Here is a 19420-nt window from a genome sequence, read left to right as displayed (position 1 = left end):
GATAATGGGATGGAACACAAAGTCACGTGAGCCCTGGGTATCTGATGTTGTCTGTGGGCGTGTGTGTGCTCTAGTCGGCCACTACAAAAAGGGAGAAATCGCTCCTATCCTTTCAGCTAGTTTACAGCCAATCTAACAGTCAAATGTCATTACTGTCTGCTAAAATAGCATCTCATTTTGGTCAGAGTACAACTGCCAAAACTTACTGAATACGGTAAATTGAGGTCTGCAAATGAAAGGATATTTTCATCAATTGACAAAAACTGTGCCTAAAACTGACGAACGATCGAATAAACAAACACATTAAAAATCAACACTGCTTACCACACCAGAGGGTTCAAACCCATTGCTTGTTAGGCTAATTTCCCCCGCCTCTGCTAACATGCATCGCTAACATAAACCCTATGGTGTCTACGGCACGCTTTGCAAGGAGGGCGCAGTGTGCTGTTTTCTAGAGACGTGTGATAATCTGTCTTACCCGCCACAGTAGGTGCCATCGGCTTGACTTGTACAAGCACATTGTTGAGGGAGCTGATAAACTGCTGCTGGACACTGGGAAGGTCAGAGAATTCATTGACGGGCTGTGCATAGGTAGGGTCGTTGGCAATTCTCTGCACCTCTCTGCTCGAATTTCTGGTGCCGATGCCAAAAATCAAGATTCCGCTCTCTTTTAGGGCGGAGGCAGGTGTATCTATGTTATCGCTTGACCGTCCTCCACTGAGGAGGATGAGAATCTGAGGGACACCCTCTTGCTTTCTACTCCCCGCAGAGGCGGTGAAGACACTGTCCCTCACGTACTGGAGGGCTGCCCCCGTGTTGAGGGGTCTCCCTCCTCTATGCCTCAGACCTCTGACAGTGTTCAGGATCTCCCCTCTTGTTGCGTAGGTATTCAGATAGAAATTGACCTCAGCGTCTCTACTGTACTGCACCACAGAAACACAGTCTCTCTTTGCCTCTATGTTGAATTGCTCCACTACTCTTTGCACAAAATCACGCATTGCTGGGAATGTATTTCTAGTGCCATCTGAACCGTCCAGCAAAAACACCACGTCCTTTCTGGGTATGGTGTCATCAGCTAGGAAAAGAAATCAGCATCATTAACACAGAGTAGTTTCAAAACACCTTCAAAATGTCACAGTAATTCAACCACCTCAACGACTACCTAAGCTGTGGGTAAGGGTCCCACTGCTCATTACCACTTAGGGAAATCAACAATGCACGGCCTGTAAGCTAGCTGTCACAAAGTGCTGCCATGCACATACCAGTGAGAGTCGGTGAAGTTGGAGTGATGGGCATTGCAACAGCCTGGACAGAGGCCAGCAGCTGCTCTTGGACATTTGGAAGCTCACTGAAGTCGGACACGGAGAGAGCATAATTGGGGTCGTATGAGATTCTCTGCAGTTCTCTGCTATCAGAGCCCCTCGATCCTATTCCAAAAGTCAAGATGCCAAGCTCTTTCAGAGAGGAGGCTGCTGCCTCAACACTGTCAAATGACCTTCCCCCGCTAAGCAAAACCAGTATCTGCGGCACACCTTCCAACCGCCTGCTGCCGGAGGAGGCAGCAAAGACATTGTCTATGACATACTGGAGCGCTGCCCCCGTGTAGAGGGGTCTGCCTCCTTTGTGCCGCAGACCTCTGACACTGTCAAGAATTTCTTCCTTTGTCTTGTACGTGTTTAGATAGAAATGTGCCTCTGGGTCTCTGCTGTACTGGACCACAGAAATGTGATCTCTGTTCTCAGCCACTTCCAAATTCTCCACCATTCTTTGCACAAATTCTTTCATTGCTGGGAACCCATTCCTAGTGGCATCCGATCCATCCAGCAGGAAGACAACGTCTCTCCTCTTTCTATCACTCTCAGCTATGAAACAAACATTGAACAGTGAGATAGGGGAGCACAATACATTCCCTTTGATTTAATTCTAATCTCATGTTACAGTACACAATATGAGAACGTTATCTATTTGAAGAGCATTATTTAAATTAAATTATTGTTCCTGATTAATGTTTCATTTCAATTGTTGAAATATATCATAACATAAATGCCTGATTTTTTCAACTTAATACTAATAATAATAATACATTTCTGTATATTAAAGAAGCATTGGTAACACTTCACAATACAGGTATACTAATATGTATTTAATTTATTCTTTACTAATTCACAGATAATGTTGAGTTAAACGGTTAATTCACCCAAAAATGAAAATTCTGACAGTAATTACTCACCCGGATGTTGTTCCAACCCCGTAAGTATTCTGTTCATATTTGGAACTCAAATTAAGATATTTTTGATTAAATCTGAGAGCTGTCTCACTCCACCATAGGCTTCTATTGTAATTTAAACTTGCCGGCTTTTTACATAGTTAAAATAGTCCAAGTGACTACAGTGGCTTAACCTTAAATTTATCAAGCGACGAGAATACGTTTTGTGGAGAAATAAAACTAAGATAGCGACTTTATTCAACTATTCCTTTTCTTCTATGTGGGACTCAGAGTGAGTTTACATAGTGTAATAGTGCAGTGCTATGTCAGAACGTAGACTCTCTTGGCCGACGCTGGTCATGAGTGTGATGCTGGCCAATAGTGAGCTCATGTTCTGACGCATCATCTGTGCATCCATTAAGCATTTTAGTGCACCTGTATTATAATGTGTTAGCAAATAATTTGACTCATTAGGAAGCAGTATTACACTTACCTATCAATTCACTTTTGTTGTAACTTGGATTAGATTTCATTGCTTCCAGTAGCTGTACTTGGATTTTTGGTAATTCACTGAAGTCAGCCAATGGGAGCACATTATTTTCAGAAGAAATTGTTTGTAATTCATCGGAGTCTGAGTACTTTCCTCCTATTCCATATATGATTACCCCATTTTTTTTAAGAGCAAAGGCTGCTTCAGAAATGCTGTCCCTGGACTTTCCACTCGTCAAAAGAATTAATATTTGAGGGGTACCTTCTTTGTGCCTGCTCCCTGAGGCGCTTATAAAGATATTTTCCTTTACGTATTGAAGTGCAAATCCTGTGTTCAAGGGCCTTCCACCTTTATGGCTAAGCACTTTTACTGCATTCAATACATCTTCCTTTCTTAAGAATGAATTGAAATAAAAATTTGCCACAGCCACATTGCTGTATTGAATTATTGCGATTCTATCGTTATCAATTCCCACATTAACATTTGTGATAATGTTATACAGAAAATCACGTATTTCTGTAAATCCTCTTCTTGTACTGTCTGAACCATCCACAAGAAAAGCAATATCCCTTTTAAATCCTGTGCCTAGAATCACAGTAATTATAGGATTAGAAAGATTTAAATTATTCAGCTTTAAAGTATTCATCTTATTAGAATTTGCTTGCTTTAATCAATAAAATGTTCTGTAGTTTTCTATCTAATTCAGGTTTCAAACAACCAACACACAAAAAAAATCAGCCTATAATCAATCAGCCTATAACAGTGGTTTTCAATCCTGGTCCTGGGAACCCACCGCTCTGCACTTTTTGTATGTCTCTCTAAATAAGGAACACATACAAAATGTGCAGAGCAGTGGGTCCCTAGGACAAGCATTGTAAACCATAGGCATATAAGCCTCAACATGTATTCTTAGAACTTCAATGAATCTTTCAAGTTTTAACATGCAATTAATTCTTACCATCAACTTCAATGTCTCCTTTTTGTCTTACACCCATAAGGTTTGTCAGGAGGCTTTGACGGACATTTTTTAATTCATGAAAATCATAAACAGCAATGGCATAATCTTTCCGAGAAGAAATTGCTTCCATTTCAATGGGATCTGTCAGCCTTGACCCAATGGCAAAAATGGCTACTCCCATACTCTTTAGAGCATTAGCTGGTCCACGAGGAGAATCTCTTGATCTGCCACCAGCCACAAGCACAATATTTTGACTAACACTGTCTATTTGCTGACTTCCAACTCTAGGGCTAAAAATATTGTCTCCAACAAATTGTAGAGCCTGGCCAATATATTGTGGCCTTCCCCCAATTGGTTTGAGGTTGCGTACAGCATCTGCCACCTCAGAAGAGGATGAGTATGTACTGAGATTAAAGCTTGTTGCTGCAGTATTACTGAACTGCACAACAGCAATTTGATCTTTTTCTTGACCAACATCAAATGTTTCTGCCAAACTTGCCACAAATTCTCGTATAGTTGTGAATCTATCACTAGCATTATCCGATCCGTCAATAAGAAACACAATATTTCTTCTTGCATTGAAAGTCTGGCCTAAAATTAATAAAGGGAAGAATATTTTCATCAAGGAAAGACAACAGTATTTTAACAACAATGATATAGAAGCCAGTACATACAGTACATCAGTCTGCATCTGTATGTCTCCTCTTTATTTAACATAACAACATGTTCAAGAAAAGATATCAGTTATTGTAATTCTTACCCTGGGGAGTGGGAAATTGCTCAGGAATTTCATCATCACTTGTCAAAACAGAGGTAACCCTTTGGACAATACTGTTGATGGAGGTAAAGTCAGGAACAGAGAAAGCATAGGCTGGAGTTGAAGACATTGTCTGTAACTCAAGTGTATCTGCATTTCTTGTGCCAATTGTAAATACTTGTATGTTGTTTTCTCTTAAACTCTGTGAAATGATTCTGACATCATCACCAGATCTACCACCGCTAAATAAGTACAGAATCTGAGGTACACCTTCATGACGTCTGCTTCCAGAGGATTGTGTAAATATATTTTCTTTAATAAACATTAGAGCAGCTCCAGTGTTCAATGGCCTTCCACTTTTGTGCCTCATAGAACGTATGGAATTTAGTACCTCTTTTTTGGTTGAGTATGAGCTGAGATAAAAATTAGCTGTGGGATCCCGACTGTACTGAACAACCGCCACCCTATCAAGATCTTCCTCCACATTTAGACTCTCAACTACCCTCTGGATAAAATTGCGAATTGCTTCAAAACCAATTTTAGAATCGTCAGAGCCATCAATAAGAAATGCAACATCCCTTTTAGCAGATTCTGTAATGAAGAAATGAGACAAAAATATTTACTATAATAGAGGACTAGATTATGTAAGAATGTGTGTGGGCATTCTTCATGCTATCATGTGCTATAATAGATAAAACACTGCTGTCAGTGGCTGGTGTACACACATGCACAGATACATTAAGAAATTAAATAAACCTCTTACCAGAGACCTGAGGAGCCATTGTTGGTAGCCATTGGTAAGATACCTCTTTTATTAATGCGAATATATTATCTTGAACATCAAGAATGTTCTCAAATTCAGAAATGAAAAAGTAGTTTGGTTGATGGGATATTATTTGTAACTCAAGTGTATCAGCATTTGTGGTGCCAATACTTAATGAAATGACACCGATATCTTTCAAAGCTTTGACTGGACCACGTATGTCATCATTAGATCTTCCAGAACTCATCAGAATTAGGAACTGTGTCACACCCTCCAAATATCTACTTCCTGCAGCAGCAGTAAACATGTTGTCCTTTACATACTGTAAGGCTGTCCCAGTGAGACGCAGCTTTCCTCCTTTATGAATTAGACGTTTCACATGATTTATAACATCGTCTGATGATGAATGTGTATTCAAAAGAAAATCAAAAGCTGCATCATCACTGTACTGGACCACTGAAATACGATCTTTATTTGGTGCCACATCCAGTTTCTGAACCAGGGTCTGAACAAAGTTTTTTATTAATAAGAAATCTTCCTTTGTACCATCAGAGGCATCGATTAAAAAAACAACATCTCTTTTTCCAGCACCTGTTACCATGGAGCATAAATATACACATAGTTATGTCTTAGAAGAGATGTCACTAGTCCATAACACCTTTAAATCAACCACATGAAAAAAACAACAACAAAAAAACAGACATTTGATCCTTACCTGTTGCAGTTGGTGGAATCCTCCTAGGCTGACGAGGAACTATTTTTATATATGATAAAAGTTTCTGCTCAATGGTTTGAAGGTCATCAAACTGAGGAACAGTAAGGGTATGACCAGGAGTATACGAGATTGCCTGGAGTTGAATAACATCTGCATTTTGATTGCCAATACTAAATGGTACAATTTGGTCCAGTTTCAGAGCTGCAGCTGGAGCTCTAACATCATCTTGAGACCTTCCTCCAGTCACAAGCACAAGAATCTGAGGAACCCCATCCAGGAGTCTGCTCCCAGAAGAAGCAGTGAACATGTTCTTTTTTGTATAATCAAGGGCTCTTCCTGTATTGAGGGGATTTCCTCCCTGGTGTTGCAGTGTCTCAATTGAATTGAGAACTTCTTGCTTTGTTGCATGTGTGTTCAGGTAAAAATGGACACGTGGCTCTCTGCTGTATTGGACTAAAGACACTCTATCTCCACTGAGCCCGATATTGAGTTTGTCCACGACTCTTTGAACAAACTGACACATCTGTTTAAACTCATCCCTGGTGTCATCAGACCCATCCAGAATAAAGACAATGTCTCTTTGAGCTGCATCCAATTCAACTGGGATGAAAATTAAATGGCTTTAGTAAAATGGCCTTAACTCTTATAAAAAGTGTAAGACTAAACATCATCACAGTAATATTTCCCCTGGTATTGACAAAGGTGAACAACGATTTTAATCAAATTTACATTCCAAATACACTTTGCTATATTTCTGTTCTATCTTAAGAATATGCTGATAACATCTGAAACAAAAAAAAAATCCATTATGAGAGAATATTACTAGTGTATTTTCACACTCACATGAATAAGATCAATCAAGCAACCGAAAAAGGGAAGAACAAGGAGTTGCTATTGATCAAACACCAACAATGATTAAGAAATCATTGGCTCAAACAAGAGCTTAAACTGAAGAGGAATCTCCGCAAGAAGTAAGACTCTTCCATGGTTGAGAGAACCAGTGGAAAATTATGAAAGTTCTCTGATGGACAAAGCATAAGATGAACAGGAAAATAGTAAATATTTAGTGGCAAAGGCCAGTCTTTAACATATGTTAAGCTGAATCAATCAATCAATCAAAAAAAAAAAAAAAATGGCCTCAGGGTTAAAGCGAATAGTTTAGTGAAGAAAGTAGATTTTCATCTACTTTCATAAGAAAGTCATAAGAAAAAGCTTGAATGTTAAGAAAATGGCGAGTGTAGTTATTCTTACCAATGATAGTAGGGGGTCCTATTTCCATTTTGGATTTGATAAAGGAGAGGATATCAGGCTGTATATGTAAAAGTTCACCAAAAACTGGAAGATTAAAAATAAATCTAGGTGAAAATGCTATGCTTTGGAGCTCTGCCTCTACGACATTCTGTATTCCAATGGCAATGGACAGAACTCCAAAGTTTTTGAGATCTTCAGCAGGACCTGCCACATCATCACTGGACCCTCCACCAGTCATAAAAATCAACAGCTGAGGGACTCCTAGCTGATGTCTACTTCCAGAAGACGTAATGAAAACATGGTCCCTGACATACTGTAACGCTGCCCCAGTATTTAGATTTCTTCCACCTTTTGCTGTGAGGCCATTAATAGCATAAATTACAGCTTTCTTACTATTGTAACTATTAAGTAGGAAATGAGTCGTAGTATCTTCACTGTACTGTATTACAGCAACTCGAACAATGTCCTGGTCAATGGCAAGATCCTCTACCATTCTCCTAATAAACTCACGGACGGCAAGAAATCCATTTCTGGAGTCATCTGAGCCATCAAGGAGAAAAACTATATCCCGTTTGTTAATTCCTGTATCAGGCAAGTTACCAAGAAAAGAAAAGAAAAGAAAAGAAAAGGATATTGGAATACATCTGAATCATTCAATGTTTAAATTGAATAGAAAAAGCTTTAAAAGTGTACAAGAGTAAAAAATATGCAAGTAAATCAAAGAATATCAGTGACATCGACCACCCAAAAATCATTTTGTGGGTCAGGATGTGAACAGCGTTCAATAAGAAAAAGCTCTTGCAAGTACAGTTCAAAATACTTCCATGGAATGAACATCTTTATGTGCAAAAGATGTCAAATAAGGACATGGAAGACATGAGAACATACCTAAGAAGAAAGATTTAAGTAAGAAATAATCTTCAGTTCCACATCCTAAAACATCATATAGCAATTTATATGACATTTACATTTAAGGTTTGTAGCAGACTCAATGCCTAAACTTAAACACAAATAATTGGTTATGTATTGCTTAAAGTGAAAGCTCTTACCAGCTGAGTCTAGAACTTGTTTTATGGATTTCTCCAGATACTTTTGGGATATTCTTAAGAGTTGAAACAATGTGTGGCTCTACTAAATTAAGATCATCAAATCGATCAATGTAATGTGTGAATTTAGACTGGACTGATACAGTTTTCAGCTCATTTAGATCTGCATTTTTCACACCAATGAATCTTACTAACCCTATTTCAAGATTTCTCATGGCATGGCCATGGCAGGTCCTATTATTTCATCACGACATGGTCTGCTACTTAGCAATATTAGTATTTGCGGAATTCCATGAAGTCATCTACTGTACTTCCTGAAGAAGAACTGAAAACTTGTTGCCTGACAAATTGAAGGGCTGCACCAGTGTTAGCTATTTGTCCACCTTTGTGTTTCAGGACCTTAATGGCATCTAGAACCTCCGTCTTGAGTAGGTTTTAAGATAGAAGTCAGCCACTGGATTGTCAATGTACTGAACCACAGATACTCTGTATTTTCTCTCCGCCACATTAAGTTTCTCAACAACTTTGTGAACAAAATCATACACTGCACCAATTCCAACCAACCAACCAACCAACCAGCATATAGAAGGCCACAGCTAAATAAAAAGCTCAAATGTTCTTACCTCTCTCTAGAAAGACCTTCAGTTCTTGATCTGGAAGGTTCACATAGTTCTTGAGCCTTTCCTGAACTGTGTTGAGCTGGCTGAATTCCTTCACATTGAAAGCAAATGATGGATTGTGAGAGATGGCCTCAATCTGTTTAGGATCTGCATTTTTCACTCCAACACCAAAAGGTACAACTCCATCAGTCTTTAGGGCTACCGCGGGTTCTCTGACACTATCTCTTGATCTTCCCCCCGTCAAAACGATCAAAAATTGGGGAACATTTTCACCAGATCGACTACCAAATGCTGGTGACAAGATGGTGTTTTTCATGAAAGTCAAGGCAGCACCAGTATTCAAACTTCTGCCACCTGTCAGAGTGAGTCCATTTACAGCTCTCAGCACCTCATCTTTGGTTTGGTAAGTGTTCAGGTAGAAGCTAGGACTTGGGCTCTCGCTATGCTGGACCACAGAAACTCGCACTTTATTAAAGCCTATATCCAAAGGCTCAATTACTTTGGAAATGAAGTTGCGGATATAGGGAAAGTCTCCTCGGACATCATCAGAGCCGTCGATCAAGAATGCAACATCCCTTTCTCCCCCGGAGGGCCCTGGTGTTACTGTGAAAAAACAAACAACAAAAAAAAAATATATTAATGAAATACAATAAAATGCTTAAATATCTACAAGAGGTTACATTGTACATTTCTGAATACAAAAGCGAAACAATTTAAGTGTTAAAAAATAGAGAGGAGCAAAAAGTTATTTGTATATGTTGACAGTGTATGACAGTGTTCTTTATATTATATTATAATAAAGTAATTGTTTTTCTAATATTATTCATTATATAAGACTTAATTTATTTACTAAAACAATATACAACAAAACAGACAATTTTTCAGTCATGTCAGCATGATTTAGCTTACCTGTTATTGTTGTATCAGTCTCTCCAACAACAGTGATCAATGGTGTCATAATCTCGTCAACAACACTTGACAAATCAGCAAAGTTTCTTCTGTAATATGCCAAATCTTCAACAAAAGCAACAGTTTTAAGGAAACTCTCTTCCACTTGGCCAGCTCCAACAGCAAAAGTCAAAACACCCTCTATGGCTACACGGTCAGCAATCCTCTTGACTTCATCTTGAGATGGTCCTCCTGTTATTAGTACCAGTACCTGCTGGATCCCCTGTCTCCTACGAGACCCAGCTGAGGGCTGGAAGTGGTTGGCTAGGGCATACTGTAGGGCTGCACCAGTGTTTAATGCACGTCCTCCCATCAAACGTAGCTGAGCAATGGCAGAGAGAACATCCTGTTTGGTGTTGTGAGTGTTCAGATAAAATTCATTTTTCTGCCCCTCAGCAAACTGCATTAATCCAATGCGCACTCGCTCAGGTCGAACGTCTAGTCTGTTTACCACGCCAGTGATGAAGTCCTGCACAGGTTGTAAGTTATATCCAACGTAGGTAGATCCATCCACTAAGAAGACAATGTCTCTGACAACTTTTTGGGTGTGGACTGTAGTAACATCCACAAATGGGCCTAGAAGATTTTATATGACCACAATTTTAGATGTCTAAGTACCTTTAAAATGAAGTTCCAGAATCTAAATTTGTATAAGACAGTTTCAATGGGAAAAGTGCATAAAATTACATATAGTTTTTTACAGTTTCGTTTATCTATATTAATCATATTATTTAAATTAATAACTCAATCTGCATTTTTTATTTAAACAAAAGGAGTATGTTTGTAGAATATTACCTGTTTCGGTTGGACCCTCTGTCACAACAGCACCAGTCAATGTAGAGAGATAGTATATAATTTCTCTGGGGTTGCGCAGCAACCCCCTGAAGTCCTTCAGGATGAAAACCCCAGTTTCATCAAAAGCTATTTGCCTGAGCTCGGCCTCATCGGCTGCTTTGGAGCCTGCAGCCAAAGTTAGAACACCCATTTGCTGAAGTGCTTCAACTGGCTGTTGGACACTGTCTTTAGATGTTTTACTGGTCAGGAGAAGCACAAGCTGTGTCACTTGATCTTGAATGCGGCTCCCACTCTCGGGTCTGAGCATGGTAGTTCTCACAAAATCCAGGGCAGCCCCGATGTTGACTTCAACAGAAGGTTTGGGTTTTATTCTTGCGAGAGCAGAGCTTAGCGATTCTTTTGAACTATATGAGTTGAGGTTGATCTCCGACCTTGCGGTGGTGGAAAACATGGCCACTCCGACCTGCACCTGATCAGGTCCAATTGGCATGGTGTCAATAAACCTTTTGATGAATTCTCGCACTGCATTGATTGAGGTGGCACCCATGCTACTGTCAATGAGGAAAATTATATCTCTTTTCCCAACAGCCAAAGCTAAAAGGAAAAAAAAAAAGAATTCTACTTAGTCCTTCTGCAAATTCAATCCAAAATTAGGTAACCTATGAAGTTAGCTATCATCATTTACTTAAAATGGATTATATTTTACTTGCCATAAAGCTAACATATATAAATCATATAAGTGGTAAAAATAATGGAAATCAATTAGCATAAAGTGATCATTTATTTCAAAGTATAGAAATATATACAAATGCTATGACCTAAATGTATTAATATCCTGAATTTACATTTACAAGGAGTGTTAATGGGTTGTATCATGTGCTATCAATGCATCATGTGCTACTCTGGTTTAGTCTAAATATTTTATCTAATAGAAAACACAAAATCTGAATAGAACAGTGAACAAAAAAATGTTTGAATGCCTCATTTCAGCATGTGTAATATGTTGTTTAAAAAAAGAAAGAAAGAAAAAATACATTTTGGGACACTAAAACCTTTGCACTTTCACCTAAATATATTATTTTTATTAATATATTTTTTGTTGTTGTTCTTTAGATGACCACGCCCGTGATAATGTGCTGTTATTATTCCCCCTTTCTTCAGTTTCTCTATGGAATCCCTCTCATACGGTAATTACATACCTTCTGTGAAATCTGTTTGAAACACAATGGAGCGATCGCTGACCCCATTAATGTATGGCAGTATCTGGTCAACCATGCTTGCCACTGTTCTGACATCAGGAGCGGACAGAACGAAGCGTTTGTCTGTAGCAATAGCTTCCAGTTGGGTAGTTGCAGATTCACCCACAGCAATACCAAAGGTGAGCACATTGGCCTGCTTTAGGGCCCTCTCGCCCTGACTGACATCATCAGTGGACTCCCCAGCACTGATTACCACCAGTGCCTGGGGGACCCCTTCCGCTGCCCTGCCTCCTGCATCTTGGCCCAATAGACTGTCTACCACCTCCTCCAAGGCGGCCCCCAGATTTGACTCAATCCCACCAGGGTACCTAAGCCCCCGGATAGCACTGAGGACACTCTCTTTGTTGTCATATCTATTGAGATAGAATTGAATCTCGGGATCGGCACCATAAAGCACGAGGGCTACACGGATTGCGTCCTTGCCCACGGCAAGCCCCTCAATCACTTGGACAGCCAAATCACTGACGAAGGGGAAGTTGGCAGCTCCAACGCTCTCTGATCCGTCAATTAAGAGTATAAGGTCGGCAGACCCGGGGGCTTTGAAGGAGAAGTGGAGAGAGGACAGAGAAACAAACAAAATATAATGCAAAATGTGTGGGTTAAAAAAAACGGAAAGAGGGAGACAGGGGAAGGGTGCAAGCATAAAACATAATCATGGATAATTACAATCCAGCATAAAAACACAACACAAACACATTATACTGCATGTCTGCTGAACCAAGGAAGATGCTCTGCAACTTTCTAATTTTCATACTCTGAAATTGTGTAGAATTATGTTGGGGTTTTAATTTACAGTTTTGTTGTGGGGATTTAATTTAGTGTATTTAGAATTATTGTGTATACATTACGAAAATTCTGTATATGTATTTGGGCACCTCTAAAGGCTGCCTGGGCAATGGAGAAAGATTCTCCAGGCTGCCTGGAGAATCTTTCCATCTTCTTGTGTTCAGTCAGACCATGCAGACTCATGTTACAGTATTCAGTGATAACAGCACCAGTCATGACCCTTCTGTCTCATCTTTGGACTTCTTTAAAATCACTTTTACTGTTACTTATTTAAACTATACTGGCATTTTTCACATATTTGATTATTAAAGACTAAATGAAAACATTCAATGAGCACAGTTTTATTTCTTCTGATAACATAATTCCTGTTGAAAGTCCAAGTTTTTTTTTTTTTTTTTTTTTTTTTTTTTTTTTTTCAGGATATTCAGGATGAATAATCTTTAGTTAGGTCACAGACATGAGCCATTATTTAGGCTACTGCTTGATAACTGGTTGCAGCAAATATTAGGGTGCATCAGTAAGACAAGTCATCAATATAGGCCTGGTTTTCAAGAAAAATATTAATGGCTAAAAAAAACTTCTAGACAAAACTTCTATTACTAATTTAACTACTTCTAAAATGTTTATGGGGTCTTTAATGTTTGAATTAAGTGAAAAATGCATAGTAAACATTTCAAAGATGAAAACATGTGGGTTCATCACTGTATCAATTGTGGAGACATTTTGTATTTTTTTATATGGTTACACAGTGAAGACAGTCAGCACACACAAAAGAATCAGACATTAAGCTCTCAAGACATAAGCTGTGCTGGGTGGTTAGCCATCATCAGCTGCTGATGATCTCTATAGTCTCAAAGACATAAATCAGTGACACCTTGCCATACTTTAAAAAATGTAGGCATCAGCTTTGAAGTGAATCTAATTCTTTCAAGAATTTAGTACAGAAATGATGGATAAATTAGTGAACGGATGAAGAGAGACAGAAAGACAGTCGGACGGATGTCGGTGGTTTTGAAAATCTGTTACACCTAAAATCCATTATCTCACACCTCATTGCACAAAAGCACTAAAAAACAGAGGAGTCACAGCATGCAGAAAATGCGACTGTGACAAAACTAGTCATGTTATCAGTGTGGGGGAATGGTTAATTGGGTTATTTCTGGGAACATTTTGCATGAATTACCCGTTGTCAATATTAACTGGCTGTGGTCATTCCCGATGCTGACAGTAGCTCTTGAGACCCTTCAGGATTAGTGGTATAAACTTGAAATGCAGTGTTCAGTTGAATTCTTCTTGATCATTGGGAGCTCTAAACAAACTACAGCACACCACTCTGAATATCTTTACAGTATTTAAATCAGTTATTTAAATACGTGCTCAACTCCCTTTACTGAAACTGTAGATATTTCTCTTCACTGTCTTTAGATTTCAAAATTTGAACTCAAGTGATCGGGGGTCTAAAAAAAACTGAATACTTAACAAAAGATTTGTAAAGAAAAACACCTAGTTTTAAGCTCTCTTTCCAATCAATGGAAACATTTAGGATTTTTACTTGTGTATTGTCTGCAGCACAGTAAAATTAACATGTCTTCACCCATAACTGGTGTAAGTTTACACCAAACAAACAAACAAACAAAAATGCTGGACTTAACTTACCATCCTGAGCTTCAAGTTTTGGGAATAGACCAAAAGCCATTATACCCAAAAGGGCATACAGTAACAACCAGTTATTCCCCATTGTCCACAAAAGCATTGGAATAGACAGCTGAAAAACAAAATGTACAAAAGTAAAACATACCGTGTACAGTATACACATCTGAAGCACACATCAACATTGTTACTCTCACACATCATCACTTAATGCCATAACTTGCAATGGCACAAACACATTGGACTGTTGTTCATCCACAGTTCTGTCATAACTTTGGACAGTTTGATAATGTTTAGCTATCAAATTATAGGTATAAGGATCAATATTCTAAAAATGGTCACTTATTGGGTTGTTTGTTTTCTCATCTTTTCTTATAAAATATGAAATAAACATTCTCTGAAATACCTCGGGACTGTTTACGCTTATTTTAGGAGGACCTTAAAAGTTTTGGCAGCACAGTGAGATTTATGTGACCTCTTTCCACATCATGAGCCAAATCCACACAGCTGTCAGATTTCAGGATTTCAGGAGGAAAAACATTTCTTCCCACATCAACTGCCCTCACTTACCAGTAAAAAAGCACAAAGCACTAAGAGGTCCACACATTAAGAAAAAATAAAAAGCATCAAAGTACTGGACACAAACAAAAATGCAATAACGTGGAGAGACAGATGACAGCACACAGAATATCCCCTCCTTGTTGAGCTCAGAATCAAACTGAAAAATACTGTTGTAAAAACTTTTAGACTGGACTATTGGAAAATTATATGCTTTCTATCACATCAGTCTCAGCGTTGCTGAACTTGGAATCCTTGTGTCACAGTACAAATTAATTCGTTTTGGTGGTTGGCTGCCATGTTACCGTATGGGACGTGGTGGTGGAAAAAAAATTAGGATGGGAGAATTTTTTTCCCCAAATCTTTTGCATTCCCTCGCAAAACTTTTGCGTTCAACAACGTAAAATCCATATAGACCCAGCCTATAAAGCTTAACAGTTTTAAGCATTAAATTACACAGAATAGAAAAATGACAATACTTTTGTAAAAGTGAGGAGTGCCTTTATAACAAGTGACCAGTTGCCCTAATGGTTAATCCGGACCTGACGAGAGTTAAGATGACAGAACAATAAGACGACAGTTAAGAGAACAGAACAATAAGGCGACAGTTAAGAGAACAGAACAAGACGACAGTTAAGACGACAGGTACAAGAACATAACAAGACAACAGTTAAAATGACAGAACAAGACGACAGTTAAGATGACTGAATTTTAAGACCACAGTTATAAGATGACTGAACTGTAACAGTTAAAGCCTAGTTCACACTACATGATTTTAAAACGTCGGGCTGAACTGTGCGGCTCATACTACATGACTTGCTCTCTGTGAAATCATGAGTGTTCAAGTAGAGCTGTTCACACCACACGACACAACAGGATCTATCTATCTATCTATCTATCTATCTATCTATCTATCTATCTATCTATCTATCTATCTATCTATCTATCTATCTATCTATCTATCTATCTATCTATCTATCTACCTATCCATCTCTCTCTCTCTCTCTCTCTATATATATATATATATATATATATGAATGACAGAATGAATGAATGAATGAATGAATGAATGAATGAATGAATGAATGAATGAATGAATGAATGAATGAATGAATGAATGAATGAATGAATGAATGAATGAAGCATTTATGGCACATTTTATTATTGTACACCGAAAGCGATATATAAACAGGGTCTCTCTTGACCTTACCCATGTACTATAGTTAGTACTATAAGCATAAACTGCAAGACAAATTTCAACCAAATCTACGCTAACAGAACAACAGATCAAAATGTATTGATCACATATCACAATTAAAACCTAAAATAAATAAGCCATAAACAAGATTACTTTGTGAGTTATTTCGGTTGGTATTTAGTTCATTCGGATGCAGAATAATTGACAATATTCTTCAGCACACAATGGTGGTACATGGAAACGTACACTATATAACACAATGTGAACTGCATGTGCTATGGTGGTGTGTCTGAGAAGCAATAACTACAAGTAAAGCCATATGAAAAACTTGGCATTTCAATGTGAATTGTTCTTGTACGAAGACAGAAAGAACAAATCAGTTTAATTAATTACAAACTCTATGAATCAGAGGCAAAACAACCATACAAGCATCTGCACATGTTTAACTTTCAAATCATGGAAATCTCTCAGAGGATTTTCCAGCATGATTTTGCTGCCTCAAGGTTATTAAAGGTTTCAATGCCCAAGGAACAGTAATGAGATAAAAAAAATCCAATCCCTGCCCCCTTAAGCTCAGTCTGAAAACCAAAGCACCAAATGGGTATTGCAAGGTGTCTCAACATTGGCCTCTAGTGGGGATAACAACCTCTCCATGTCAGTCTTTCTTAAAGCTGGCCCAACATTGGAAAAGCCACACTTTCTTTTTTTTTTACCTTTAACTTGTCACTGGGACAGTACTATAAGAGGTAAACCTTTATACCTTATCTACCCATAAATGGTGATTACTAATACCCTATACGGTGTTGCATGTGTGACAATTATGTCTGTATTCCTATTTCAATGGGAAATAACTGTAATGAATCTAATTTCTATGGTGTTTTCAAGGGTCCACATCTGGTTCTGCTTCACTTAAGTTTAATGTCTGAGCTCTAATTCTCCCAGCATTCTTTGTCCATCTGGCAGGGACAGTGGAAAAAGTGTTTCACATCACCCCGTCTTTACAGAGCTGGGCAGAAAGTAAAAAAAAGTCTGAATAGTGTCTACTCTACGTGCAACAGAACTTCCTGACTTGTTCTGCTTCTTGCTTCTGTTCAAACAAGATCATAATCAGTATTATCCTCATCCGGGTGTGTTAGACCTTCATAAACAAAAAGCAGCATAACAACTCTACCAAACTGGTGATGTGGTGATAATTCTGCAAAATATCTAGTAAAATGTGGATTTTACATACCAGAATCAATTAGGTTATGTGCAACCATATAAAAAACATTTGATTACATATTGCAACAGTTGTCTCATAAACGTTCCTGCTGAAGTTCTCCCTCTGAACACACCCTTAGCACAGAACCTCTCCTAATGTAATCTATTATCTGAGCACTTCGCTCTGCCTCTTCTGCAATGCCTCTTCCTGTCGTGTAAGAAAAATTCCCTGTTTCTCCCAAAGCTTTGGAATTTGCTGTACCCAGTCAATTCTTAACATTAAAACTATAATTAAGAAGTAAAACTGCCTACACATTGTGGACATTGGAATAGCCATACAAATAACCCAAGCTTTATAGGGTAAAAAAAGGCGTACATGCAACGGCAGATTTTAGTCAAATGGATTTTAGCTCATTTTTTTTAGAATGCATGCCTCAAAACACACTAAAGATCACACCATCTTGCATCTTGTCTTACACATGCACTAAAACACTTCTTTTACAAAGCTGTATTTGCCCAATTGAGCCACTTACCCCTGGAATACAGAATTCAGAGCGCTGTATTCCACAGTCTTTCTATGGAATTTCAAATATCTGCAAAAAGGCAACTCTTAGGTCATTATCTTCTATCTGATATCTTCCTTCTGCGAAGGGTTCTGGATGGGTCAGATAGAGATGATGCTGATCAGCTTGTGTGATTGAGTTTTGTTGTGAGACTCTCGTCCGTTGAGCTGACTGTTTGCTCTCCAGAGGAGCAGTGCAACTCACTCCAGCCTGGGACAGAGCACACAACTCAGAGAATCCTGGAGCAGAGCCACACAATGTTTCCACGCCTCCTACTTTGCTCTGCAGAGAGGAGAAGGAAAAAGCACAAAGAGGAGAAAAAAGAGAGTGAGAGAGTCATAAATGAGAAACAGACCCAAGGCCGTATTTGGTGGCTGTTCCTTATTGGGAAGGTGGCAATCACGCAACCGGCCTCGCGCTGTTCTCCCATGGCCCTCGTCCTCGTCCAGCTCGCCACAGTGATGTAAGAAACCAAAGCAAGTTTTTCTTTCTCCTTTGGAATGAAAGAGACTTGCAACAACTGATGCCTGTGATTTAATGCAGTGATTACCTAACACAATATAAGAGACGTGTTGACAAATTCAGCTCCACTGATGTGCAATTATAACAGATCAATGTCACATTACAGACAAAAGCACTTCACAGGATCATGTGTTCCTATTGTATTTAAAAGAGCAGTCTATTTATAAAAATAAATAAATAAATAAATAAAAATAGAGCCTAGTTCTGTTGTCATATAACAACGCATTCTCATCCTTTAACGTCATATAGAACGCTATATGCAAAAACGGCGCTATACTACGCACATGGCACCCGTTAACGTTAATATAACACGCGCTGTGAGGGCTAAGTTTAGGTGTGGGGTAGGGTCTGCGTGTCATATTCACGCTAAAGGATTTATTACATCTTGGGTTCGCGTGTTATATTAACGATAAAGGGTGCCATGTGCGTAGTATAGCGCCGTTTTTGCATATAGCGTTCTATATGACGTTAAAGGATGAGAACGGGCTGCATATAATGTGGGGCCTTTTACTTTCCCCTTACCTCTGTGCACCTGTCACCTAATGTCCAACAAAATGTCATGGTCAACTGTATACTGAAAAATAAGGCTTGAAGAAAGTTTTGAAAAACAAACAAAAATACCCATACACGCACACGCACATATACTATACTGTATATGAAATAAACAAATCAGACAATTAGGTTCTAACTGCAATGAAACACTCAAATACTCAAATAAACAATTAAAATATGTACACTCTTCCTATGAATCAGCTGAGAGTCTGAGACTATATACGACAATCAATTTAAAGGCACTGTGCTTCAGGACCTGTATTGTAAAAATACTGTACGTCACAGAGGCTTCATCTTTCGTGCTGGTAGTCTCAGTTTAAACAGCAGATGTGTCAATTCAATAGGAATAGCAGATATCAGGGTTTGTCAGCAGAATGGAACTTAAAGTGAACGCAAACAATGGTTTGGGTTTTATCACAGTTTTGACACACTGGACTATCTGAATGTTGAAAGTGTTGCTTGATTTAAAAACTGGCAAAAATACCAAATTTGTAATTGTATAGTTACAAAATGTTAATGGTGGGTTTAAACCTCCATTTACCTTTTCATGGAAAAGTGATGTGCTGTCCAAGACTTTCCATGG

At 38.5% G+C, this 19420-nt stretch overlaps 1 protein-coding gene across 1 annotated transcript in view; it reads right to left on the bottom strand.

Moving 5' to 3' along the window:
* LOC120460836 (collagen alpha-3(VI) chain) overlaps positions 1-18024 on the bottom strand; it is a 60463-nt gene extending 42439 nt beyond the window's left edge. The window contains exons 1-12 of the mRNA XM_089133250.1: positions 17734-18024; positions 14251-14359; positions 11749-12345; positions 10550-11143; positions 9716-10330; positions 8810-9409; positions 5890-6489; positions 5175-5765; positions 4464-5002; positions 2700-3342; positions 1263-1862; positions 479-1075 (exon numbers count right to left, since the gene is read on the bottom strand). Coding sequence (XP_088989376.1) covers positions 479-1075; positions 1263-1862; positions 2700-3342; positions 4464-5002; positions 5175-5765; positions 5890-6489; positions 8810-9409; positions 9716-10330; positions 10550-11143; positions 11749-12345; positions 14251-14347 — 6073 coding nt within the window. The 5' untranslated portion in view covers positions 14348-14359; positions 17734-18024. The remainder of the gene's footprint in view (positions 1-478; positions 1076-1262; positions 1863-2699; positions 3343-4463; positions 5003-5174; positions 5766-5889; positions 6490-8809; positions 9410-9715; positions 10331-10549; positions 11144-11748; positions 12346-14250; positions 14360-17733) is intronic.
* Positions 18025-19420: the final 1396 nt, after the last annotated feature.

This window comes from Pimephales promelas, chromosome 7, assembly GCF_988280905.1.
Source record: "Pimephales promelas chromosome 7, fPimPro1.hap1.1, whole genome shotgun sequence".
In the NCBI taxonomy this organism is placed as follows: domain Eukaryota; kingdom Metazoa; phylum Chordata; class Actinopteri; order Cypriniformes; family Leuciscidae; genus Pimephales; species Pimephales promelas.
This window is presented reverse-complemented; position numbering and strand designations above follow the sequence as displayed.